Source organism: Coregonus clupeaformis, chromosome 26, assembly GCF_020615455.1.
Source record: "Coregonus clupeaformis isolate EN_2021a chromosome 26, ASM2061545v1, whole genome shotgun sequence".
Classification (NCBI taxonomy): domain Eukaryota; kingdom Metazoa; phylum Chordata; class Actinopteri; order Salmoniformes; family Salmonidae; genus Coregonus; species Coregonus clupeaformis.
Genome location: NC_059217.1, coordinates 41471635 through 41498643, shown reverse-complemented (window position 1 = coordinate 41498643; position 27009 = coordinate 41471635). Strand labels below are relative to the sequence as shown.

The 27009-nt window shown below is 42.8% G+C and overlaps 1 protein-coding gene across 12 annotated transcripts in view; it reads left to right on the top strand.

Moving 5' to 3' along the window:
* LOC121540372 (CUGBP Elav-like family member 5) overlaps positions 1-27009 on the top strand; it is a 343612-nt gene that overhangs the window by 12071 nt on the left and 304532 nt on the right. For all 12 annotated transcript variants that reach the window (XM_041849213.2, XM_041849210.2, XM_041849208.2 and 9 more), the window contains exon 2: positions 23521-23603. In XM_041849213.2, the coding sequence (XP_041705147.1) occupies positions 23521-23603 (83 nt within the window). The remainder of the gene's footprint in view (positions 1-23520; positions 23604-27009) is intronic.

Sequence of the window (27009 nt, the reverse complement as noted above, 5' to 3'; positions counted from 1 at the left end):
CCAATGAACATCTGAATGATTCAGAGGAGAACTGGGTGAAAGTGTTGTGGTCAGATGAGACCAAAATCGAGCTCTTTGGCATCAACTCAACTCGCCGTGTTTGGAGGAGGAGGAATGCTGCCTATGACCTCAAGAACACCATCCCCACCGTCAAACATAGAGGTGGAAACATTATGCTTTGGGGGTGTTTTTCTGCTAAGGGGACAGGACAACTTCACCGCATCAAATGGACGATGGACGGGGCCATGTACCGTCAAATCTTGGGTGAGAACCTCCTTCCCTCAGCCAGGGCATTGAAAATAGGTTGTGGATGGGTATTCCAGCATGACAATGACCCAAAACACACGGCCAAGGCAACAAAGGAGTGGCTCAAGAAGAAGCACATTAAGGTCCTGGAGTGGCCTAGCCAGTCTCCAGACCTTAATCCCATAGAAAATCTGTGGAGGGAGCTGAAGGTTTGAGTTGCCAAACGTCAGCCTCGAAACCTTAATGACTTGGAGAAGATCTGCAAAGAGGAGATGTGTGCAAACCTGGTGGCCAACTACAAGAAACGTGTGACCTATGTGATTGCCAACAAGGGTTTTGCCACCAAGTACTAAGTCATGTTTTGCAGAGGGATCAAATACTTATTTCCCTCATTAAAATGCAAATCAATTTATAACATTTTTGACATGCGTTTTTCTGGATTTTGTTGTTGTTATTCTGTCTCTCACTGTTCAAATAAACCTACCCTTAAAATTATAGACTGATCATGTTTTTGTCAGTGGGCAAACGTACAAAATTAGCAGGGGATCAAATACTTTTTTCCCTCACTTAAACCCCAGTCGTACTTTATCAAATGCCTTTTCGAAGTCTGCTATGAATAGTAGGCCTGGCTTCCCAGATTTTTCACAGTGTTCTAATGTTTCCAGTACTTGCCTTATATTATATCCAATGTATTGCCCATGTAAAAAACCTGTCTGATTAGAATGAATAATATCCGACAATACCTTTTTAATTCTATGCGCTATACATTTTGCTAGAATCTTTGCATCACAACACTGAAGTGTAAGGGGCGCCAATTATTTTAATGGACTGGATCTTTATATTTTCCACTTGTATCCTGTTTCAGTAATAATGAAATCAGGCCTTCTTCTTGAGTGTCTGATAATCTATTATTTACATAGTAGTGGTTAAAACATGCTAATAACAGTCCTCTGAGTATATCAAAAAAGGTTTGGTATACCTCGACTGGTATGCCGTCCAACCCTGGAGTTTTCCCGGACTTAAAGTCTTTAATTGCATCCAGAAGTTCCTCCTCTGTAATTTCACCCTCATCTTTCTGTATGGCTGTTAATTTTACATTATTAATAGAAAAGAAATCTCTACAACTTGCTTCAGTTAGAGGAGATGGAGGCGACTGAAACGAAAACATATGCTTAAAGTACTTTGTTTCCTCCTTCAAAATATAATTTGGTGAATCATGGGTGACTCCGTCATTTGTAACCAGTTTCAATAAATTATTTTTGGTAGCATTCCTATGTTGAAGATAAAAAATGAAGTTGGTGCATTTTCCCCCATATTCCATCCAGTTTGCTTTATTTTTATAATATATTACACTTGATCTTTCTTGAATACGTTTCTCCATTTATTTTTGTTTTTCCTCTAATTTATTCTGAGCCTCTATGTTACAGTTTTTTATTGCTATCTATCTGTTCTGTTAGACCTTCTATTTCCTTTGTTAGTGTGGACTCTTTTGACCTAAATTGCTTATATTTTTGAGATGAGTACTGAATTGCATGGCCTCTAAAGGCACACTTAAAGGTGTCCCATACAATAAGGGGATTTGCTGTACCTATGTTATGTCGGAAAAAAACAGTTATAAATTCCTCTGTCCTTGTTAAAAACAAGTTATCATCCAATAGGCTTTGATAAAATGTCCAATATCCCGCCCACGTGGAAATTCAGTAAGAGTAATGTATATGCCAATTATATGATGGTCCGACCGCATTCTGTCCCCTATCAACACTTTTTAAACTTTTGGTGCCAACGAGAATGACATAAGAAAGTAGTCAAGACGACTAGCTTGATTGAGTCTCCGCCATGTACATCTCACTAGATCAGGATATTTAAGCCTCCATATATCTACTAGTTCTAATGTATCCATGACATTCACAATTTCCTTAAGAGCATGAGGGTGATTGTTTGTAGTGTGATTTCCTTTACGGTCCATTGAGCTATTTAAAACGGTATTATAATCTCCCACCATAATAATAGAGTCTTGAATTGCTTGCAAGGTCGATAATTTATTATATATATTTTCAAAGAAGTGTGGATCATCATTATTTGTTCCGTAAAGGTTAATGAGCCATATTTGTTTATGGTCCAATAACATATTTAAAATAATCCATCTACAGTGGGGAAAAAAAAGTATTTAGTCAGCCACCAATTGTGCAAGTTCTCCCACTTAAAAAGATGAGAGAGGCCTGTAATTTTCATCATAGGTACATGTCAACTATGACAGACAAAATGAGGAAAAAAAATCCAGAAAATCACATTGTAGGATTTTTAATGAATTTATTTGCAAATGATGGTGGAAAATAAGTATTTGGTCAATAACTAAAGTTTCTCAATACTTTTTTATATACCCTTTGTTGGCAATGACACAGGTCAAACGTTTTCTGTAAGTCTTCACAAGGTTTTCACACACTGTTGCTGGTATTTTGGCCCATTCCTCCATGCAGATCTCCTCTAGAGCAGTGATGTTTTGGGTCTGTCGCTGGGCAACACGGACTTTCAACTCCCTCCAAAGATTTTCTATGGGGTTGAGATCTGGAGACTGGCTAGGCCACTCCAGGACCTTGAAATGCTTCTTACGAAGCCACTCCTTCGTTACCCGGGCGGTGTAGACCCAGCCACGTTTCATCTTCAATGCCCTTGCTAATGGGAGGAGGTTTTCACTCAAAATCTCACGATACATTGCCCCATTCATTCTTTCCTTTACACGAATCAGTCGTCCTGGTCCCTTTGCAGAAAAACAGCCCCAAAGCATGATGTTTCCAACCCCCATGCTTCACAGTAGGTATGGTGTTCTTTGGATGCAACTCAGCATTCTTTGTCCTCCAAACACGACGAGTTGAGTTTTTACCAAAAAGTTCTATTTTGGTTTCATCTGACCATATGACATTCTCCCAATCCTCTTCTGGATCATCCAAATGCACTCTAGCAAACTTCAGACGGGCCTGGACATGTACTGGCTTAAGCAGGGTACACGTCTGGCACTGCAGGATTTGAGTCCCTGGCGGCGTAGTGTGTTACTGATGGTAGGCTTTGTTACTTTGGTCCCAGCTCTCTGCAGGTCATTCACTAGGTCCCCCCGTGTGGTTCTGGGATTTTTGCTCACCGTTCTTGTGATCATTTTGACCCCACGGGGTGAAATCTTGCGTGGAGCCCCAGATCGAGGGAGATTATCAGTGGTCTTGTATGTCTTCCATTTCCTAATAATTGCTCCAACAGTTGATTTCTTCAAACCAAGCTGCTTACCTATTGCAGATTCAGTCTTCCCAGCCTGGTGCAGGTCTACAATTTTGTTTCTGGTGTCCTTTGACAGCTCTTTGGTCTTGGCCATAGTGGAGTTTGGAGTGTGACTGTTTGAGGTTGTGGACAGGTGTCTTTTATACTGATAACAAGTTCAAACAAGTGCCATTAATACAGGTAACGAGTGGAGGACAGAGGAGCCTCTTAAAGAAGAAGTTACCGGTCTGTGAGAGCCAGAAATCTTGCTTGTTTGTAGGTGACCAAATACTTATTTTCCACCATAATTTGCAAATAAATTCATTAAAAATCCTACAATGTGATTTTCTGGATTTCTTTTCTCAATTTGTCTGTCATAGTTGACGTGTACCTATGATGAAAATTACAGGCCTCTCTCATCTTTATAAGTGGGCGAACTTGCACAATTGGTGGCTGACTAAATACTTTTTTTCCCCACTGTACCTTGCGTATCTGTTTGGACAATTTGCACATTCGGATTTAAATTACTGTTAATTAATATCATCACCCCTTTTGAGTTTCTTAGCCCATGGGAGAAGTATATTTGCCCCCCCCCCCCCCCATTCCTTTTTCCACGCAACTTCATCTAGAATTGTTGAATGGGTTTCCTGTAAACAATAGATATTATATTCCTTCTCTTTGAGCCATGTAAATATTGTTCTTCTTTTGTTATTATCTGCTAAGCCATTACAATTATAACTGGCTATACTTATTTCACCACATACCATAATGAGATACAAGTTTCAAATCTATTTGTCATTATATATGTTTGTAAATGTACCAATAGAAAATACCATAGTGATTGAGTGTCCATATAGCTATACAATGATATTTGCAATGTTACTAAATAACCCTCCAATTGTTCTCCACTAATTCCCCTGCTAAAACCCCTCCCCATCCCAAGTTGGGCCGTCATCCCAGTGATCAACATACCACCCCTGTCCCCCCGGATCCCTATGCCCCCGAGGGGCCAGGACCCATCCATCGAAAACATCACATAGTGCCATCCACAAAACAGAAGCAGGTCAACCGCCAAAAGCATTTCCAATGCTCTCACCTCAATATATTTATATAGCTATTTAAAAAATATCTATTCAAATATCTTGCATATCTTATTTTCCATCATTATCAATTAATGTGTGTAATAATGTCGGCATTCATGCGTAGGATTTTAACCTATAACCCGAATTGCCATTGTATTACATTACATTTTTAACAAGCAACTACCACTTCAGCAAACAACCACTGCGATCCAACCCACCGAAGCAGCTGCTGGGACACAAACTCAAACCCCCCCCTACAACCAGCCACAAGTTCAGATGCTCAATGGTTGATACATCCCAGAGCCCAACTCAAGAAAGGACCTGATTTATGAATGCATATACAGTTACAGCCGTTTGAGAAAGCATGCAAGATTGAGCAAAAGTGAACAACAATGTGAGATTTGATTAATCTATTTAATCTATGTTAAGTCCTAGGTGATGGAGATCAGATCCACCCTCTGCACCTGAGACACAAACACTCTGGTCCCCTGTTGTAACCATTTTTCCAAGCATCTCCGTGCAGTCATACCTTTGATTATTTTGTGCCACTTGGGCCACAATAGTAAGCCCCCTCTCTGATTGTCAGAGTGTGACCCCCTCCCCATGGGTTACTGCAGCCAGTGTTGCCAGCACTGCCACTACCTGGGTGGGGGTACCCCACCGGAATCCCCACCGGCTAGGTACAAGGTCATCAAGGTTCTCATTAGCAGGTTTGAGAATTTCCTTGTATATTATGCTCCCCCATCGGGGGCTCTGCCTTTGTAGGACCAACCCTGCCAGGCAGGCTCAGAATCTTGAAGGGGCGGTGCTGCTCAAGAAGGTCTCTGACCGCATTTATTTCTCTGTTTAGGTTGCATATAGGCAATTCACAGCAGGTCCATAAAACAGATGGGAACTTCTCTTTGGTGTATGGGTCGCTCAGGTGGGTGTCCAGGATATAGGGTTGGGGATCGTTCCATCATGATAGGACAATAAAAAATAGATTAGATGTATACTATATTTAAAAATGTATATCCCTCATCTACACAAAATTGAAAGATCCCTCTCACAACCCCTGCTCATAGACACCCTTCGGCTCTGGGATATGCAACCATTTCCCCTCTCACTCACTTAACGCCAGACTTTTCCAAACACAAAACGCACTCCACATGGCTGATTGCGGAGGATAGGGGCCGAGCGCGCGCCTGCATCCCACACCTGCCGCAAGGGGGAAAGGACGCCAGGGAGAACACAGGACCAACCACAACAACCGTCCGCCAAAACAACAATTGCCTGCCAAAAATGCAATGTTCTAATTAGTTGTATTTGAAGATGTATTATTCTGCTTGTTATCTTTTCTTGTTATATCGTCTTATCCTTTTATAAAATACTATACATGTTCTTTAATATTACAATCTCTATCATGGCTAGTATTGGGTGTTCCATTATTCGACTCCTCTATTAGAACTTTCAGAATAGCCATGGAGTAATCTTTGTGTCTCATTTGGTTGTCAATATACAGTTTATCGACAACGAGTGTAACACGTTTCCCTTTTAATCTATTTTCCTTGAAGATTGGATACAGAACTTTGCGCCTTTCTGCGATCATTCATGCCTATTTTCGTGCCAGCAAGTCTTTTTCCTAGGCTTTTAACCATTGCTTTATCCTTAAGAAAAGCAAATTTGGCAACGATTGGACGCTCGTATTTCTGTCGTCTTTGTCTGAAACGGTGTACACGTTCGAGTTGGATTTTATCGACAGCCTCGAGTGGAATCTGCAGCGCTGTAAGAAGGAAGTCCTTCACAATATTCTCAGTTACTTCTCCCTCTTTTTCCTGAATACCCGTAAGTACTAGATATTTTTTTGATCTAGTTTGGATGTCTATTAAGGCTTCTCTCAGAATGTTGTTCTCCTTTTTAAGTTCCCTAACGTCCGTTTCCAACTTAGTGACTGTCACTTTTAATTTTTTGGTTTCTTTCTCCATTATCGCTGCTTTTTCGTCACTCATTTCAAGACTAGCTTTCAACTCCTTTACATCCTTACTGACCAACTCTAGTATGCCCAGTTTGTAATTTATTGACTTCAACAGGTCGCTTTCCACACTTACCAGACACAGTGGTGAAAAGCATAAATCATCTGTATCAGTCGACGAGTCGCGTTTTCTCTTGGGGATTGGTTCTCCTCGTTTATCTTCCAACATGTTTGGGTGTTGCGTGTTGTTGTAATATTTGTCGATATATTTCTCTAGCCTTATGATTTGTTTTGTGTTATTATCCAGATAGAATTTTATTAACTTCGAATATATGAAATGCTAATATTTAGTCTAACTTACTGATTTGGAATATTATGTTTTATCTTGAGGTGATTTTTACAGCTGTGTATTCAATACGCCATCTTGTCTACGTGCGCGCCTTCCTCAATGTGGTGTTAGTGTTGGTCTGTGATCCACTCCAAACTGTCAATGCATAAATCTAAATTGTGTCGATATTACAATAAAAAATTGTCATTTCACATAACCATACCACAAGGTAGCTAGCTACTCTACCTGCTTCATTCATGATGAGACAACTAACTGGAACAAGCTAGCTAGCTAGCCAAGTTGCTAGTTAGCTAGCTAGCTAGGTTAATTAGCTATCTATCTTATATTAAACAGTAATACAAAATACGCCTAAACGTTTTAAAACATTAGCTGTCACCTTGAGGCTTGATAGGGGGTAAAATGTTTTTCCCTGAAGGGAAGGAAATGTCATTATTTGTTAGCTAGTTAGGCTACCAGTTAGCTTTTACCCCCCTATCAAGCCTAGCTAACTAGCTAGCCCTACTGGCTGCTGGTCAAATTAGCTAATTTTCATGATTCTAGTTACTAAGATAAATAAAACATCTCAAATTAGCTACTCACTTTAGCGTTAACTTCTTTGAGGAAATAGTATTTAGTTTAGATTTTTTTTACCCCCTTTGTCGTGATATCCAATTGTGATCTTGTCTCATCGCTGCAACTCCCCAACGGGCTCGGGAAAGGTGAAGGTCAAGTCATGCATCCTCCGAAATATGACCCACCAAGCCACGCTTCTTAACACCCGCCCTCACCAATGTGTGGGAGGAAACAACTGACGACCAAAGTCAGCCTGCAGGTGCCCGGCCCGCCACAAGGAGTGGCTGGAGCGTGAAGAGCCAAGTAAAGCCCCCCCGGCCAAACCGTCCCCTAACCCGGATGACACTGGGCCAATTGTGCGCCACCCTATGGGACTCCTGGTCACGGTCAGTTGTGACAGCCTGGGATCAAACCCCAGGTTGTAGTGACGCCTCAACACTGCGATGCAGTGTCTTAGACAGCTGCGCCACTCGGGAGGCCATTTGAGGTCTTTTCTGAAGAGCTTCTCACTTTGTTTCTCCAGTTGTCAGTTTGACCACACACCGTTTACAAACTAATTTGTGGCGCCCAAATAAAAAAATGACAGTTGGAACTCCACAGCAGAAAATACATGATTCTTGTTGCTAGGCTACCAGTTACAGTGCTTTTAGTTTGCGGTTTGCGCGTGCCTTTATGCAGGTGGAATACAAAAAGTTTAGCTAGTGTCTGAAAGAATGATATGGATTTAATATTTGTCAAATTATTGAGCATGTCCTCAAAACTCAAATAAGGATCAGAAATTGTCCTTATTTAGCATATCAAAAAGCATAACAAGATCCTGATATGGACCTCAGTCAAAAGCATATGCATTGTATGTGCTGAGAAAATATACTATATAGGCCTACTGTCAGTATTTGTCATTATATAGAGAAAATAAGATGTCCACATACAGTGCATTTGGAAAATATTCAGACCCCTTGACTTTCAGCCTTATTCTAAAATGGATTTTTAATAATCCTCATCAATCTACACACAATACCCCATTATGACAAAGCAAAAGCAGGTTTGTAGAAAATTCTGCAAAAGAATATACATTAATAAATGGAGATATTTCATTTACATAAGTATTCAGACCCTTCACTTAGTACTTTGTTGAAGCACCTTTGGTAAGTGATTAAAGCCTCAAGTCTTCTTGGGTATGACGCTACAAGCTTGGCACACCTGTATTTGGGTAGTTTCTCCCATTCTTCTTTGCAGATCATCTCAAGCTCTGTCAGGTTGAATGGGGAGCGTCTCTGCACAGCTATTTTCATGTCTCTCCAGAAATGTTCGATCAGGTTCAAGTCTGGGCTCTGACTCGGCCACTCTTCCAACATGACTTGTCCCGAAGCCACTCCTGCGTTGTCTTGGCTGTGTGCTTAGGGTCAATGTCATATTGGAAGATGAACCTTCGCCCCAGTCTGAGGTCCTGAGCGCTCTGGAGCAGGTTTTCATCAAGGATCTCTCTGTACTTTGCTCCTTTCATCTTTCCCTCGATCCTGACTAGTCTCCCAGTCCCTGCCGCTGAAAAACATCCCCACAGCATGATGCTGCCACCACCATGCTTCACCGTAGGGATGGTGCCAGGTTTCCTCCAGATGTGACGCTTGGCATTCAGGCCAAAGAGTTCAATCTTGGTTTCATCAGACCAGAGCATCTTGTTTCTCATGGTCTGAGAGTCCTTTAGGTGACTTTTGGCAAACTCCAAGCGGGCTGTCATGTGCCTTTTACTGGGAAGTGGCTTCCGTCATAAAGGCCTGATTGGTGGAGTGCTGCAGAGATGGTTGTCCTTCTGGAAAGTTCTTCCATTTTCACAGAGGAACTCTGGAGCTCTGTCAGAGTGACCATCAGGTTCTTGGTCAGCTCCCTGACCAAGGCCCTGCTCCCCCGATTGCTCAGTTTGGCCGGGCGGCCAGCTCTAGGAATATTCTTGGTGGTTCCAAACTTCTTCCATTTAAGAATGATGGAGGCCACTGTGTTCTTGGGGACCTTCAATGCTGCAGACATTTTTTGGTACCCTTCCCCAGATCTGTGCCTCGACACAATCCTGTCTCTGAGCTCTACGGACAATTCCTTTGACCTAATGGCTTGGTTTTTGCTCTGACATGCACTGTCAACTGTGGGACCTTCTATATAGACAGGTGTGTGCCTTTCCAAATCATGTCCAATCAATTGAATTTACCCCAGGTGGACTCCAATCAAGTTGTAGAAACATCTCAAGGATGATCAATGGAAACAGGATGCACCTGAGCTCAATTTTGAGTCTCATAGCAAAGGGTCTGAATACTAATGTAAAAAAGGTATTTCTGTTTTTGCAAAACTTTCGAAAAACCTGTTTTTGCTTTGTCATTATGAGGTATTGTGTGTAGATTGATGAGGAAAAAAAGTATTTAATAAATTTTAGAATAAGGCTGTACCGTAACAAAATGTGGAAAAAGGGAAGGGGTCTGAATACTTTCCAAATACACTGTAGGCCTTTCTCAATATATCTAATAAGTCAGTATCCGGAGGGAATCCAAAAATGATTTGTGCATGAAAGAAAAATCTGGAGTTCATATTTGTCAAAATATTGAGCATGTGCTGAAAACTCAAAAATGCATCAGAAATCGTCCTTGATTTCAGCATCTCAAAAAGCATATCAAGATCGGGATATGGAACTCAGCCAAGAGAGGCATATCTGGAGTTAATATAGCTTAATATCTTGAATGTGCTGAGAAAACACAGATATGCGATGTATACAGTCAGTATTTGTTAACATGAAGAGAGAAAATAGGATGTCACATATCTCAGGATATTGAATGAGTCCATATCCGATCATAGGAAATGTTCATGTGTGATATTCGGAGTAATCCCAATGTCTAAAAGACACATCTGGATTCAGGATATGGTGCAAATCCACAATCCTCAAAATATGCATTGGAAATGCTAGAGCATCTCTAGAATATCAAAAACGAGTAATGTAAAAAAATGGATATGGACCCTTTTCGCCCAGTGTTGCTGCTTTCAGAGGGTGCCTAGGACTGGCTTTTGAGACGTTGTCTGATAGCCAGCCCTTCTAGCCCCAGCTACATGCATATGAAATTCATTGGGTTCCATTAACCTCGGTTGTGGGTGATTTCACAGTGGTGGTTTTGCAGCCGTTGTCTGGACTGGAGGTCACCATCAAGGATGTCTGCGGTATTAAGGCTTGGGTTGGGTGACCATTTGTGTAAGGTTTTATTTTACACCCCCTATTCACAGTTTATTTGGTTTCGGGATGTGATGTCAAATCAAGGGTTTGGTCACGGTGCCACAGAGGGATGAAGAAAGCTCTTGAGTATGCGTCGTAATTTATACATTTGAGTTTGGGTCAATGTTGTAACATCACAGAATGTTTTTGACTTCACTGATTTTGTGGTAGTCTTCAGAAAGTATTTACACCCCTTGACTTTTCCACATTTAGTTGTTTACAGCCTGAATTAAAAATTGATTAAATTGAGATTGTTTGTCACTGGCCTACACAATAACCCATAATGTCAAAGTGGAATTATGTTTTTCTAAATTCTTACAAATTAATTACAAGTGAAAAGCTGAAATGTCTTGAGTCAATAACTATTCAACCCCTTTTGTTATGGCAAGCCTAAATAAGTTCAATAATAAAAATGTGCTTAACAAGTCACATAATAAGTTGCATGGACTCTGTGTGCAATAATAGTGTTTAACATGATTTTTTAAATGACTACTTCATCTCTGTACCGCACACATACAATTATAATAATAATAATAATAATATGCCATTTAGCAGACGCTTTTATCCAAAGCGACTTACAGTCATGCGTGCATAATTATTTTTATTTTTTTGTGTATGGGTGGTCCCGGGGATCGAACCCACTACCTTGGCGTTATCTGTAAGGTCCCTCAGTCGAGCAGTGAATTTCAAACACAGATTCAACCACAAAGACCAGGGATTAAACACTATTATTGCACACAGAGTGAGCCCATGCAACTTATTATGTGAATTGTTAAGCATATTTTTACTCCTGAACTTATTTAGGCTTGCCATATCAGAGAGGTTGAATACTTATTGACTCAAGACATTTCAGTTTTACATTATTTATATATTTGTAAACATTTCGAAAAACATAATTCCACTTTGACATTATGGGGTATTGTGTGAAGACCAGTGACAATAATGTTCAATTTAATCCATTTTAAATTCAGGCTGTAACACAACTAAATGTGGAAAAAGTGGTGTGAATACTTACTGAAGGCCCTGTATCTTACTATTATAACACACTGTGCAACTTGAATAGTTTGTCAGTAAATAAGAAATGAAGAATGCATTTTCTTATTTATTTAACCTTTATTTAACCAGGAAATCCTTTGATTTAAACATCTCTATTTGAAGAGAGACCTTGCTTGAGTCGCTTTGAATTCATTAATGCTTTATTGTTTGTTTTGTTTTGCTAAGCATGACAGCAAAGTAAGATGGAAATACATTTCCAAAGTTGAAATGATTTAGGTCACTAAAATACATGCAGTAAGAACTAGTGAGGTTGTTCAAAATGTGTTAGTCTGCTGACTTCTCTCTTCAAAAGGCATAGACGTTAGGGTGGTAAAGGTACAGCACCTTTTCACCCATGCCCAAGGGTCACCGTTATTCCACTGGGCTAAGTAGGAGGATAGAGGCCTACTGAGTGTAAAATAAAATAGGAACACCTTCCTAATATTGAGTTGCACCCTGTTATGCCCTTACAACAGCCTCAGTTCGTTAGGGCATTGACTTTACAAGGTGTCAAAAGCATTCAACAGGGATACTGGCCCATGATGACTCCAATGCTTCCCACAGTTGTGTGAAGTTGGCTGGATGTCCTTTGGGTGGTGGACCATTCTTAACACACACAGGAAACTGTTGTGTGTGGAAAAACCCAGCAGCGTTGCAGTTCTTGACACACTCAAACCGGTGCACCTGGAACCTAATACCATACCCCATTCAAAGGCACTTAAATATTTTGTCTTGCCCATTCACCCTATGAATGGCACACATACACAATCCATGTCTCAATAAGGGATCATAGCTTTCACCTGGATTCACCTGGTCAGTCTATATCATGTTCCTAATGTTTTGTACACTCAGTGTATTTTGTATGGTGCGTCTTAAAGGAGAGCCATCTCCTGCAGAGCAGAGTATTACAGTAGAAAGAGGGGAAAGGAGGAGAGGAGAGATAAAGACAGCGAGAGTGATGATGTTTCAGTGAGGAATGCTCTCTGCTCTTTAATGCTGTTTTTGAGCGTGGCCAGGCACGACTCATTTTAAAAGCTGGGAAAATGAAATAACAACGTTGAGGAGATTTTAATGTAGTATTTTGTGATCCCTCTCCATTTTGGAACGCTTCAGGAGAAGTCATGTGATAAAGCCTCTTTGGTACAAGCCGGGGAAAAGAATGATGCCTTTTATTTGTCTTTTTCCCAGTGTTGTGCCCTTGGAAGAGAACCTGCTGACCCCCTGTTTTAGTAAAAACAAAGAGAGATTAGTCAAGCCATCCCATCTCTTAGAATGCCAAATGTCAGTAGTGATGGGACCTTGATGCAGGCCCAGAGATGTGTGTCAGTCAGGCAGACGTGACAGAGAGGGATGGGAAGGAGCACAGCCACACGTATTGTATGCAGACAGACAGAGAAGGGGACAGAGAAAGAGTGGATTGAGAAAGAGGAAGTGATTGTCAGAGCAGCAGAAACAAATTGTTCCTTTGATCCTAAGGTGTTGTGTTGAGAGTGACAGCTGGTGCCAAGGAGTAGTCTTCAGACAGGTTTAAAGCTATCTACTGTGGAGGGCCGGGGGATCTAAACGAAGTTGCAGAGAGCAAGTTTAGCAGATGTATAGCATAATCATCCCCAAGCTGTTGATTCAACACAAACACACCAGCAATACCAGTAATGCTACTACTTATATATATATATATATATATATATATATATATATATATATATATATATATTTATTTATTTATTTATTTAACCTTTATTTAACTAAGCAAGTATATAGTATTACTACTCCTACTACTAGGCTATTGTAACTATTTATGCTATTACTACTCCTAATACAATTACTACTACCATTGCCAAACTAGTAATTCTGCAACTACTTTGTACTACTAATTCTACCACCACTCCTGCTACCACCACCACCACCACTACTACTACTACTACTACTACTACTACTACTACTACTACTACTACTACTACTACTACTACTACTACTACTACTACTACTACTACTACTACTACTACTACTACTACTACTACTACTACTACTACTACCACTTATGTAAATGTAATGTACTATTGTAATACTACTATTACAAACATATTGTTTAGTAACCTAGTATTGTTACTATAGGTACTATAACCACTGCTGCCAACATAAAGAATACCTACTATCTACTATTGCTTTTAAATACTCCCACCACCACCATTATTTTATGATAATGATGGTAATAATGCTACTGATAAATATACTGTCCTGAATAACTAATGAAAAATCAACATTAAAACAATGAAGACACCCATGATGATGGAAGTTGTCTATGAATATATTGGGTCTTTGAGGGACATGTGGACATGCACGCTGCTCAGCATGGTTATAAATAGAAATCTGTGGTATTTCCGAAAATAGGTTAAGCTGCCATCGCTGCGCTGCTGGCATGACATCACTGATTGCCTGCCAGCCTCCCCCTAAAGACTGCTCCCATACTGGGGAGATGGAGGGATGTAAGGGTGGGGGTAAAGCAGCTGTAGCTCACTGTGGGTGCCTCTCTCCTCCTCACCCCCAGCTTTGTTCTTATTTCCTCATAACTCTATCCAATGGAGGGTTTGAAGTAGGGTATCAGAATTGCAGAAGGTGCAGATGTATATGACATACAGTATAGATTGTTTTAAAGGCCTTAGATTAATAAGGACCCATCACTTTGAGTTTTGTCAATGCAATTCTGGTGATGTACATCTTATAGTAATTGCCAAAATGGCAGCGTTCCCATTTTGCTTAATTATAGTGATAACGATGGCTTGTAAAAATATTTTGCTTATCTATTTTGGCAGATTTTTGGCTCCACAACCTTGAGAGTTTGTAGCTCTTTAACTGATGCACTAAGAAGGTTCTCTCTCTTTCACCGTGCCAGTGGCCGGCTTTGAAGGACATGACATTTTTGGAAGCGTAACGCTGGAAATACATCTATACAATTAACACGGCGGTGGCACCTGCTCATTTGCAAGACCACCTGTGTTAATGATCATTATCATTCCACTTCAGTCCAGTGGTGTGAGGAAAAAAAGGCTCAGGGAGAGAGAAAATAATCTGTAATATTTGGCATGTCGCACGTAATTGACAATCTGTGTGTATATGAGAAATGTGCTTTGTGACTCAAAGCACAAAATCACTAGTCCAAAAACAGGAGCGTGCTGCAAGGTTTATTCATTAGAGCCTGTTAAGTATGGAATCTGGACATGTGCAATTAGTGTTTTCTCCAAATGCCGCCTGAATGGGCGCTGTGAAATAAAGTGCAGTGTTTGCATGGATGGAGATGGGAGGCTGGCTTTTTTCATCTCATCCCTCTCTTCATCAGTAGATCCTGCGCCAGCCTTAGAGCTTTGAATCTTCATCTTTAAAGACACCTTTCAATTTGTAAAATCAAAGGACCTCAAAAGCAGATCTGTCTCTCAGACCTAATCAGTTTGGAACTGCCGATCTTTGACTAATGTGAATTTACTGTGATCAACTGATCTGACTCTAGGTTCAAACTCTGCTGCTTTTTTAAACAGGTCCAGTAATTGTATGGATATCATATCAAAAATGCCAATGTGGCTAACTAACACAGAACCCCATTTTTGTTTCTATCCTATAGTATTTTCCAGGCGTAGTACACTCTTGGAGAAAAAGGTGCTATCTAGAACCTAAAAGGGTTCTTCGGCTGTCCCCATATGAGAACCCTTTAAAGAACCCTTTTTAGTTCCAAGTAGAACCCTTTTGGTTCCGGGTAGAACTCTTTTGGGTTCCATGTAGAACCCTTACCACAGAGGTTACTACATGGAACCTAAAATATTACTACCTGGAACCAAATAGGGTTATCCTATGGGGACAGCCGAAGAATCCTTTTGGAACCCCTTTTTCAAAGAGTGTATAGCCTATGCAGTATATGGTCAGGGTATGTTAGTGTTTTTCTAGGGGGCTGTTATAGAACATGAACCGAAAACTTCTAATTGATTTCCCTGTAAACCCCTGAGCTGTGGGCTAAGGAGGGACTTGGCAGGTAAACTCCCATTGCCCTCTGTTCCACTGTCAGTCCACCCATGCCTGCCGCCGCCGCACCACTGTGAACATACACAGTATTTACTGCACCCTGAAACCCCATCTATTAATGGTGTCAATTTAGCTTCTTCATCAGGGATGCAGGCCACTGGATGTATTTATAGTGCTGGCTTGGCACTGGCAGAGACTATTCAGTTAGTCCACACATACAGAACAGCTACATCCACTGTAGGTGCCAACTTCCCACCACAGTACTGACCCTAGAAGACTGTACAGTAGTTGTATTATAGTTAGTGGCGTGCCCAAGAGAACCTTCAACCTTATAACCAACTAAAGAATAGACTACTGTGGTTGAGTATGTGAATTTGTCAAGGCTGTTTCTCGTCCCCTTATTTGTATTGATCCCTCAGACACAGTCTTTCAGAATGAATCATTAGGTTTTACAGCGTTCCTCACCCGGCTGAGAGGACGAGACTAGGGCGGTGACCGTATGAGTCATGACTGCAGTCAAATTCCACGTGACCGTTGAGTCACGGTAATCTCCTCTTATGCACTCTGGACATGCGTTGGTAGTATCCAACACCAGGTCACTAATGGCCTGGTACTCAGCGCTCTGTTGTCCCTCTAACCACTCTGACATCAATGCAAATGCAATTGAAAATCACATCAAACACTTATCTTCAAACCGGTATCATGCTTTTAAACTCAACTAAAAAAAGTTCAACAGCAGGTTGAAACTGAGTGGAACACATGGTCATTGTGGATGTTGTTTCAAAGCCTAACACAATGAAATGGACAGTGCTTTCTAAGGTGCTGATTCATTCAAACACCCATACTACTAGAGCTTATAAATAAGCATATGCCTATATATGAGCCCAAGCCCGAAAAAAACCCTGAATTAAAATAATGATTGTGCCGTTTTACAATACATAGCCTAATAGCCTACTGCGTATTACCCACGGCAAAAAAACTAAATATTTAAGATGTCTTTGGTACATAATTGGTGTATTGGGTCATTGATTGTGCAGGGCGGCTTACAGAGTTAGCCTACAGTTATAGTGAATTTGATTTTGAATAGCCTAGTAATAGGGCATTTTTTATATTTTCATAATGAATAGGCTGACACATTACCTTTAGCTACAGAATATCTCACCACTGTGCCTTTCCATCTCCTCCTCTCTCTCCTTCATTCCTTTCTCAAGCGCGCCGAGAGAGGGGCTGTCAACTGTTTAGTGAAATATGTTTCCTTGTGAAAACATGTTACTATCAATGTTCCCGAACAGATTTCACTTGCTTTCCCAAATGAAGCACAGGGTAGCTGCAGGAACAGGTTTGGAGAGCCCATGGCATACAGAGTTTGGGCATATTATAACCTTTCGCACAGCAAGAGGCTGCATTCTCCTCAAACTGTGTTTGATGTGTGGATTGAAATATGTGTTCTTATAAGCCCAGACATTTCTATATGCAGTCCCGTGTGAAAGCAGAGTTTTGATGGTTGCCACTAAAAAGAGGGGGATCCCAGCTGCTACTATATTTATGAAACCAGTGTAGCCTACCCTGCATGATTGAAAAAAGAACCACCGGGAAAGCGGCCTCCATTCACTATTCCAGTGCATACGGATGATATGTATTTTTTGCCCTGCCCCTGTTCCTGCCCATTTGATAATGGACCATTCTAAATCTAAACTAATTTTAGATATTAGTAAAGACAAGATTAAATTGAGAATAGTCTGACGTGACATATATGATCACTTGATGTGAGAACAGCGTGTGGAGCCTGAGGCAAGGAACAGAACGCAAGCTTTTTTACGACTTTCTCAAATCATCAATAGCCTATAGTCGCATCATGCAGCTCATACGTGTTTTGATTTCTAAGACATGCTAAGGTTTGTATCATTCACAACTAAAGTTGCCAAATAACTCTAAATCTAGCTATAGGACCTGTTCCAAATGATCACTTTTATGCTCTACAAAGCCATTTTCCGGAATGGGAAAAATATCCTTTCTATTTAATTCAGCTAAGTTCAAATATATTCTTCTTACTTTAAAATCATATAATATAAAATTATGTCACGGGACTTATAAGCATATTTTGTCTGCTAAATGAACAAGCTTATGGCCTATGGCATGGAGCATAGCCAGATAACATACAGTAGGCCAACTCATATTCTGTTCTTCTGAAATACATTTTCTTCATATCATAATGTTTCTTTAAACATGCCTAAAATAAATAATGTATTTATTGTGATGGTGTATATTAAATGTATTTATTAGACTGTATTAGACTGTAGATGTTCCAAAGGCGCGTATCAGCGGCTTGTATGTGTGGAGGCCTGGAGATGCTAAACGTGTTTATGTTAATTAACGATCAATTACCATGATTCCAGCAGTCATTTGCATGACAATAACCGGCTGACAAAATGTCATGACCGCCACAGCCCTAGCCGAGACCCTCACTGTACACACACTGTACAAACACAAAACCTTTACTGTACACACACACACTGGCGCACGCACACACACGCAGACAATTGCACACAAACACACAACTGTGTTGGTCCACACAGACCTGTAGTGTGTTCTTCAGGATATATTTCCTATGGATCTGTGACTGTATTTAAGTCATGCTCAATGGCCGTAGTCTATGATAAGTGAGTACAGCAATAAATCAATGGCCTGGGTCTCCTTCGCCAGGGGTCACAGTGGAGACCAGTGTCCAGACTCCAGGACATTTTAGCCCCATGAATAGCAGGAAGCATCTCAATAGTCTTGAGTATACTTCATTTGTACTGGCATGAGAATGCAGGTGAAAGCAATATGTTGCCTGCCAAGTTGCCTGCCTTCACTTCTCCAGGTCTTTCATATTAGAGCAGATGGAAGATAAAGAGACAAGGAGAGGAAGCGTCTTGAGACTATTGAAATGCACCTAAAGGCCTCCCATTTATAGTGCAGGAGGGTGCACTGTCAGAGGATGGAGGCTGAGCTGCATGCGGCTCCCTTTAAGGTGCCTGACTTAATTAAGGTTTACAGGTTACGCTAGAGTTCTGCTTCTATTACAGCACTCATTACAAGGTAATTAGGCTGGGGCAGGGAAAATATTGTTGTCGGAACAATGAGTGAGAGCACTTTGGAAAGTACCCCCACCTCTTCCCTTTGTTCTCCCTGAGCAGTGGCTGGGTGGTTGGCTGTTGATAGGTTCCAAATTCTAGCAGCCTATTAAGCCAGTGTCGTGTCTTGGGAATGGGGCAGATTGCTACGAACCTCTCAGAGGAATGCGTCTGTCTCCCCATATGCACGTCTGTCTATTGTTTGTCTGTTAAACCTTTAAATATAGAAGTCGTTCGCCTTATCTTTGGGTTCAGCATTTCCACACCTTGAGCAAATTCACGATTCCCAACATTTTTGCGCTGATCTGGGATCAGAGGTCTGGGAAGTGAGGGAGTAAGTAACAGCTGTAAGGACTGCTCTGAGACTAGCCCTGAGTACCCCTCATAGTCAATCTGCGCCACAGAGCCCCGCCACAAATGGCACTGATTCAGGTAATAATCACATTGTATCAGTGCTGATGATGTGCATTTCGGGCTCCAGCCCCTCTAGAAAGCCTATAATTTCCCCTAAGCCCTTGCATCAGTAAATTAAGTAAGCAAGTAATCTACCTTCGGCGTTGACATTTTCCACAGAGTGCAAATGAAGTGTGAGGGAGCGGGCAGGCAGGCAGCAAGTAGAGACCTGTGCCAAGGCTGGCTCTGTTTCTGCTACCTTCACACTTTTGGTGAAGTAAATCCCACAGAGAGGGGAAGTTCACACTTTTTCATTACACTGGGGCAGGCTCCTCTGGGGCACAGAGTACATTGGGCTGTGTGTGTGTGCGTTAGGTTGCGTGTGTGCGTGCGTTGGTGTGTGTGTCTCTCTCTGTGTGTGTGTGTGTGTGTGTGTGTGTTTGTGTGTGTGTGTGTGTGTGTGTGACAGTAGGGATGGGTAGTAGTAGGCTCTTAGAATAAGTGCTGATTCTGGTACGGAGGGAGCGAGAGGAGGGGGAACGGTCATGAGTTTATCAGTAGGACCTCTACACTTAGCAGGCATTACCTACACTTCACAGATTAAGGCCAAAGGTTTCTGGACCAGACACACGTTCCCTCCTGCACTAGTAATGGAGGGCCTCGTCGGCAGGAAAGAACCTTGCAAATGGCTGCTGTCGAAGCAAGGGGAGGAGGGTAGAGGAGAGGAGGAGAGAGGAGAGGAGGTGAGAGTAGGGAAGAGGAGAGTAGGGGGGAGGGGAGGCAATAAGAGGAGAGGAGAGTAGAGTAAGGGAGAGGAGGAGAGAGTAGGGGAGAGTAGAGTAGGGGGAGGGGAGGAGAGAAGAGGAGAGGAGAGAGGAGGGGAGAGCAGAGTCTCTTTCATTACAAACCTTCTCAACACAGTGGAGCCAGGGAGAGAAAGAGAGTCACCCCAATGCCCCCATATGTCCCTCTAGACTGATCAGCACTGCAGGCTCTCTGTAGACACCTCAGCCTCTCTGTAGCTACCTCAGTCTCTCTGTAGCTACCTCAGTCTCTCTGTAGCTACCTCAGTCTCTCTGTAGCTACCTCGGTCTCTCTGTAGCTACCTCAGTTTCTCTGTAGCTATCTCAGTCTCTCTGTAGCTACCTCAGTTTCTCTGTAGCTATCTCAGTCTCTATGTAGCTACCTCAGCCTCTCTGTAGCTACCTCAGCCTCTCTGTAGCTATCTCAGCCTCTCTGTAGCTACCTCAGTCTCTCTGTAGCTACCTCAGTCTCTCTGTAGCTACCTCAGTCTCTCTGTAGCTACCTCAGTCTCTCTGTAGCTATCTCAGTCTCTATGTAGCTACCTCAGCCTCTCTGTAGCTATTTCAGTCTCTCTGTAGCTACCTCAGTTTCTCTGTAGCTATCTCAGTCTCTATGTAGCTACCTCAGCCTCTCTGTAGCTACCTCAGTCTCTCTGTAGCTACCTCAGTCTCTCTGTAGCTACCTCAGTCTCTCTGTAGCTACCTCAGTCTCTCTGTAGCTACCTCAGCCTCTCTGTAGCTATCTCAGTCTCTATGTAGCTACCTCAGCCTCTCTGTAGCTACCTCAGTCTCTCTGTAGCTACCTCAGTCTCTCTGTAGCTACCTCAGCCTCTCTGTAGCTACCTCAGCTGATGTAGTGGAGCCACTCATCAGACAGGATTATATAGCAAATAGAGAAGGTGGAGGAGGAGGAGGAGAAGGAGATTCTTCACCAGAAATCAACGTGAGATAAGGCTTGTTTTAGATTGGTATCAAATGATGCAGCGGTAAGATCATATCCTCTAGACTGTGTCTTCCCTTCGCTGCATCAGCACCACCAGCCTCTCTCTCTGGGTTACATCGCAGTTAGTCGTGTTTCAAACAATTTCATCATGCTCCGACTTCGGCACTTGATATGCAACGCAACGCTGGCAATTTGTACATGTTTGGATTCCAATTATGAAGTTGTTAGAGCTTTCGCCCGTGGCCAGCGGATTCTTATTAAGTCTTACATTAAAGAACATAGAAGCACTTTTAAATGGAGCTCATGTTCCCCTTTGTTTGTTGGCATTGTGGTTGTTATTAATTTATTCTCAATGCTGTATGTGTTACACATTAACGAATAAATCCAACTTGGGCTGTGTTTGTGATTGTAATATGCAAACGAGGCCCTGCTCAGTGAGAGATGGGGGTGGCGCTTGTCCAAAAAACAAACAACACAATTCCACAGAATAACAACAACAAAACGGTCCCATTTACCACCATGGTCTCCCAGACAGAAAAACTACTGAGTAAAGCCTCAGGGCTGATGTGACGTGGGCTCAGTTGGTAGAGCATGGCGCTTGCAACGCCAGAATTGTGGGTTCGATTCCCACGGGGGGCCAGTATGAAAAAATTAATAAATGTATGCACTCACTGAAGTCGCTCTGGATAAGAGCGTCTGCTAAATGACTAAAATAGAAAATGGAAAAGAGCATCATGATAGAGTGATTTGCTTGGTGGCCATTAAGTTAGGGCCGGCAGGGCCCAGGGGTGGGGTGAAGAGAGCTGCACCATGACACCAGGCAGTGCTACAGTCAGCCAGTGAAGACTGAGGTGGTGACCCGAGACAGACTCCATCGCTGTCCATCCATGATATACATACAGACTCAGAGAGCAGGGACTTGAGAGCAGAGACTAGCGGTAGGCCTGATGTACTGGGAGACTGTAGGGCTATATAGGGCCACAGGGCATAGGGACGTAACACAGCCTGGCCGATCAATGGATCAATGCCTGACAAAGTCCCCCTTCTTTTGTGTTGCACTCTAGCAAAGGTTACCGTAATGCACTGACCTGGCTATATGAAAAGGCAGTAAAAGAAAATAATAGCTGGGAAGAAATGCTGGGGTCATTGAAATTCGATGTAGTGTTACTCAGGATGCATAAGCATGTTGTAATACAGCCAGGCTGATGTGATATGCAACATGGGGAATTAATATAAATATTGTCTCTGTAAAGACAGCGAATTAATCTCCGCTCACTGAATATATTTTCTGCTGAAATATGATCCGAAATGTGATGGCTTCTAATAAACCGTCTCCAAAATGGTAGAAATATGATAATGTGTGGTAACCCACATGAACTTCATTAATATAACACTACCAAAACTATTTATTCAGACAGTCCGGGCGAAATGATTGCAATAGTACTTCTCTGGGTCGCTCTCTTTCTCTCTCGCTCTCGCTCTCGCTCTCGCTCTCGCTCTCGCTCTCGCTCTCTCTCTCTCTCTCTCTCTCTCTCTCTCTCTCTCTCTCTCTCTCTCTCTCTCTCTCTCTCTCTCTCTCTCTCTCTCTCTCTCTCTCTCTCTCTCTCTCTCTCTCTCTCTCTCTCTCTCTCTCTCTCTCTCTCTCTCTCTCTCTCTCTCTCTCTCTCTCTCTGTCTCTCTCTCCTCATCTCCCTCGTTTCTCTGGGCTGTCTGAGTGCCTGCAGGAGGAGCTCTTTATTTGGCAGACGGTGCTTGAGTGATATTTCTCTCTGTGTGTGAGTGTGTTGTTTGTGTGTGGTACTCACCTGGAGTTCTTGTAACTGGGCATTCGTTCTGTGCTACCGGAGTCCTGAGGCATGAAGCCCTCCCTCCCTCTCGCTGTCTCTGCTGCTTTCAAAAGGGCTTAGTATTGTGCATCGCAACAGCGTGGTAGTCGCTTTGGACAAGGAGAGGCTGAGCTATGGCACTGGGTCTGGGAGAGAGAAATAGAGGGAGGGAGCGAGAGGGAGACAGAGGGGCACAGAAAGAGAGAGAGGAGAGAGAGAGAGAGAGAAAGCGAGAGACGAAAGACAGAGATAGAGAGGAGATAAAGAGAGTGCAAGAGAGAGAGAAAGTAAAGCTCAGAGAGAGAGGAAGCATCCAGCCCTGAGCCCAGCTGAAGAAAGAAACCAAATAGAGTGTATGTCTGCATTGAGACTGTCTGCAGGGAGATAGTGTTCCCCAGTAGCAGCTCTGGCTGCCTCATTGTGAGGGACACTTCCCTTTCGCAGGGTGTTGCTTTTCATGACTGACAAGGGTCTGAGACTAAGTGACGTTGATAGGGACCCAGTGGGGTGGGTGGAGGGGATTCGATTGTGAACAGTGTTGTTGCCAAGTGTTGTTGTGCTTTGTAACTGGGCTAGGGATGTTCTGTGACTGAGCTAGTGTTGCTACTCCATATTTAGTGACCTTTCTTTTCCCCAGTGCTCAGTCCCCAGTGTTCAGTCCCCAGTGTTCAGTCCTCAGTTTTAATATCTGTCCCCAACCTCCCCCTCTCTGTTTTTCAGGCTGTGCGTTCCTCACCTACTGCGCCCGCGAGTCGGCCATCAAAGCCCAGAACGCCCTCCATGAACAGAAAACACTGCCAGGGGTAAGTCTCTCTCTGTTTCCGCTCCACCACTGTGCCAGCTGAACAACACAACCCACATCACCACTCACCACCTACCTACCACCTACCAGCCTGCTCCAACCCGCTCCAGCCCCAGATATAATAAAAAAACGTTGAAAAAGAATTAAATCAATAACCAGGCTTTTAAAGGGCTGGTTTGAACTGTTTCATGTGTCTGTTATAGCCAACATTGATCAAATGCACTCTGCTCACGCTTTCTGAGGCAGTGACATCAAATGTCAATTCAGTCGTTCTTTGCATTTCTGTAAAGGCATAGTGAGTCACTGTTGTTTACTTAGAAACATGAGGGGTGGCAGGTAGCTTAGTGGTTAAGAGCGTTGTGCCAGTAACCGAAAGGTCGCTGGTTCTAATCCCCAAGCCGACTAGGTGAAAAATCTGTCGATGTGCCCTTGAGCAAGGCACTTAATCCTAATTGCTCCTGTAAGTCACTCTGGATAAGAGCGTCTGCTAAATGCCTAAAATTTAAAATGTAAATGAGGGACAAAAGAGCCCATTTGAAATAAGGAAAGTGCACTGTGTGAGAGGGAGAGAATTTCTGCATTTATAAACAATATTTTTGCATATCTGTGCACAGTATCTGTGTGTGTGTATGCATCTCTGCGTTTGTACACATTGTATGTGAGTGGGAGTAGGCATCCTACTATTCCCCCCACTACGGCAGATGGCAAGTGACAAGGACGTTGTCGGCTGCAGTAGTAGAGCAGAGTAGAGCAGAGTAGAGCAGAGTAGAGCCGGGTCTCCTACTGAGACAGCATGGCTCAACATGACCAGATCAGACCTCCACAGGAGAACATCACAGATAGAAAGACCAACCGCCATCTAAGACAAGAAAAGAAGGAGCCCAGCCAAAAGGAATGTTTCACATTAAATATCCAAATACTAACACCTCAAACTTTGAACATTCCTGGCGAAAAAAAGTATTTTGTCCTTCAAATTTGCCAAGCTCCAGGCTGTTGGGGCTATTTATACTTTTTTTAAAGAGCATTTGAATATTTAAAAAATTAAGTTGTTCTTTGAGAGAACGCCAAGGGATGCGTTCATGGTAGGCTATAACTGTGTTTAGCAGTGTGCTAAAGAGAGGGGGATTCTCTCCCAGCTCATTTCACCCCACTAGTACTCTCCTATGTCTCGTGGAGTCGCTAATTGCGCCTCCTTGCCAGCCTGGGAGGGCATCCTTCAGGCTTGACCCACCACTGGGATTAAAAGGCAAGATGTGGATGAATGTATACATGAGGGGTACCGTGAGGCTGGGAGCAAAAACAGTCTATAAACCATCTGGTCTCTGGAAGATTTAACATCCACAAGGATGGAACATATTAAAGACCACCAAGCCATGTCAGGGAGAATGAACTCCTCTCTCTGCATGCATGTTTGTTATATTATGCATTGGTTTGTTTTGCCGGTAGATATGTTCCATTTAGAGTACACAGTCTGGATAAAATGGTAATCATGCACTTATATTAAGGCATCCAACAAATCAATGTCATCCGACAAACTACGTTCCCATACAATCCCATCATTCAATCCCCAGAAAGAGAATACATCCTCACGCCGTATCAGCCAGCATCTTTCCCAATGATATCCTCCACTGTACTCTAGGATTTTGAAATTGTACTTTTCCATAAATCAAACCCCTCGACTGCCTGCCGTTGAGTTGTAATTCCACTTTTAGTCATGGCGAATACAAAGAGGTGAGCGTGGGGGTGCCTTCCCTCTCACCTGAGTGCTGTGAAACAGTTACCCCTTCTCCTGTGTTTCCTGGCTCCTGCTGGGGCCCCCGCTGAGATCCCCCTGCTTCCTCCCTTCCGGAGATATAATATGTTAGACAAATAGAACAGGCAGACGTTGAAATGTGTCAGACCCCACCAAGAATGAGAATCAGATGGGTGGTCGGGGGTGTAGTAGCTAGCTACACAGTGTTAGTGTAGAGCAACCACTACCTCTATCCACAAAGCAAACACAGAAACACCACAGACACAACCACTGCTCCAGCCACTGTACTGTAGCATTATTGGTAACACACTGCTACCATCATACCATCAGAGACATTCTCCATATCTGTAGTCAGAGGAGAGAGGAACTGATAGTAGCGTGTCTACAAGACCATGGTGCTTGCCTACGGAGCTGTGAGGGGAACGGCACCTCCGTACCTTCAGGCTCTGATCAGTCCCTACACCCAAACGAGGGCATTGCGTTCATCCACCTCTGGCCTGCTGGCCCCCCTACCTCTGCGGAAGCACAGTTCCCGCTCAGCCCAGTCAAAACTGTTCGCTGCTCTGGCACCCCAATGGTGGAACAAGCTCCCTCACGACGCCAGGACAGCGGGTTCACTCACCACCTTCCGGAGACACTTGAAACCCCACCTCTTTAAGGAATACCTGGGATAGGATAAAGTAATCCTTCTACCCCCCCCTTACCCCACCCCCCCAAAAAAAACATATTGTAAAGTGGTTATCCCACTGGCTATAAGGTGAATGCACCAATTTGTAAGTCGCTCTGGATAAGAGCATCGGCTAAATGACGTAAATGTAAATGTAAATGTGTCTATTTTCATGTTATGGAAATTGTGAGACAGGGCCATGGAGAGAAAAAGAGTGAGAGAGAGATAGAGGGGAATGATAAAGGGATAGATGGAGACAGAGAGAACATGTGTGTAGTAGATATTCTGTAGTGTAGCAGGATGGCTGTGCTCAGTGCATTGTGGGTTGTGTGTTCTGTGGGCTGGAAAGGCTTCTCTCCGCTCAGCGGCCTCTCACCAGCCAGCCAGCCAAACAGCCAGCCAGTCAAACAGCCATCCAGCCTGCCATCCAGCCTTCTTTTAGAAATGACCTGTTACTCTGCGCTGATGGTAAGTAGATATGCCAGTTGTTTATTTGCAAAATACTGCTTGATATGCAGTTTGCCAGGGGCTATGGTGTAATGACTGTAAACTAGGATTCCCCAGGAGAGGAGTTATGATTTATTAAAGGTTGCGTTTTGTCATTAACTCCTTCAATGCCGGCTGTCCCCCACTTAAAGGTGTGTCATGTGATTACCATCTGATCAATGTTAAACCAAATCAATATAGACAGTGCATAAGCAGATAGTCAACATGAATGTGTAGTACATATTCCAGGTGTATACAAGAACCCTTACAGGCGACTGTGTTTCAGCTCTGCCATTTACCTCTTCCCTGCCTGCACACACTCCCTCATAATGCTATCTGGCCTTTCATGGGCTCATCAGGAATTGCTCACCACAATGTTCTGAGTTCCCAGGAAGACATTTGTGGCAGAAATGAGTAGCATGCCCTTATGGCTGTGTACTAGGCTGGAAAGTAGATATATGCGGTGCAGTGAGAGAGGGGAAGAGAGAGAAAGATAGAAAG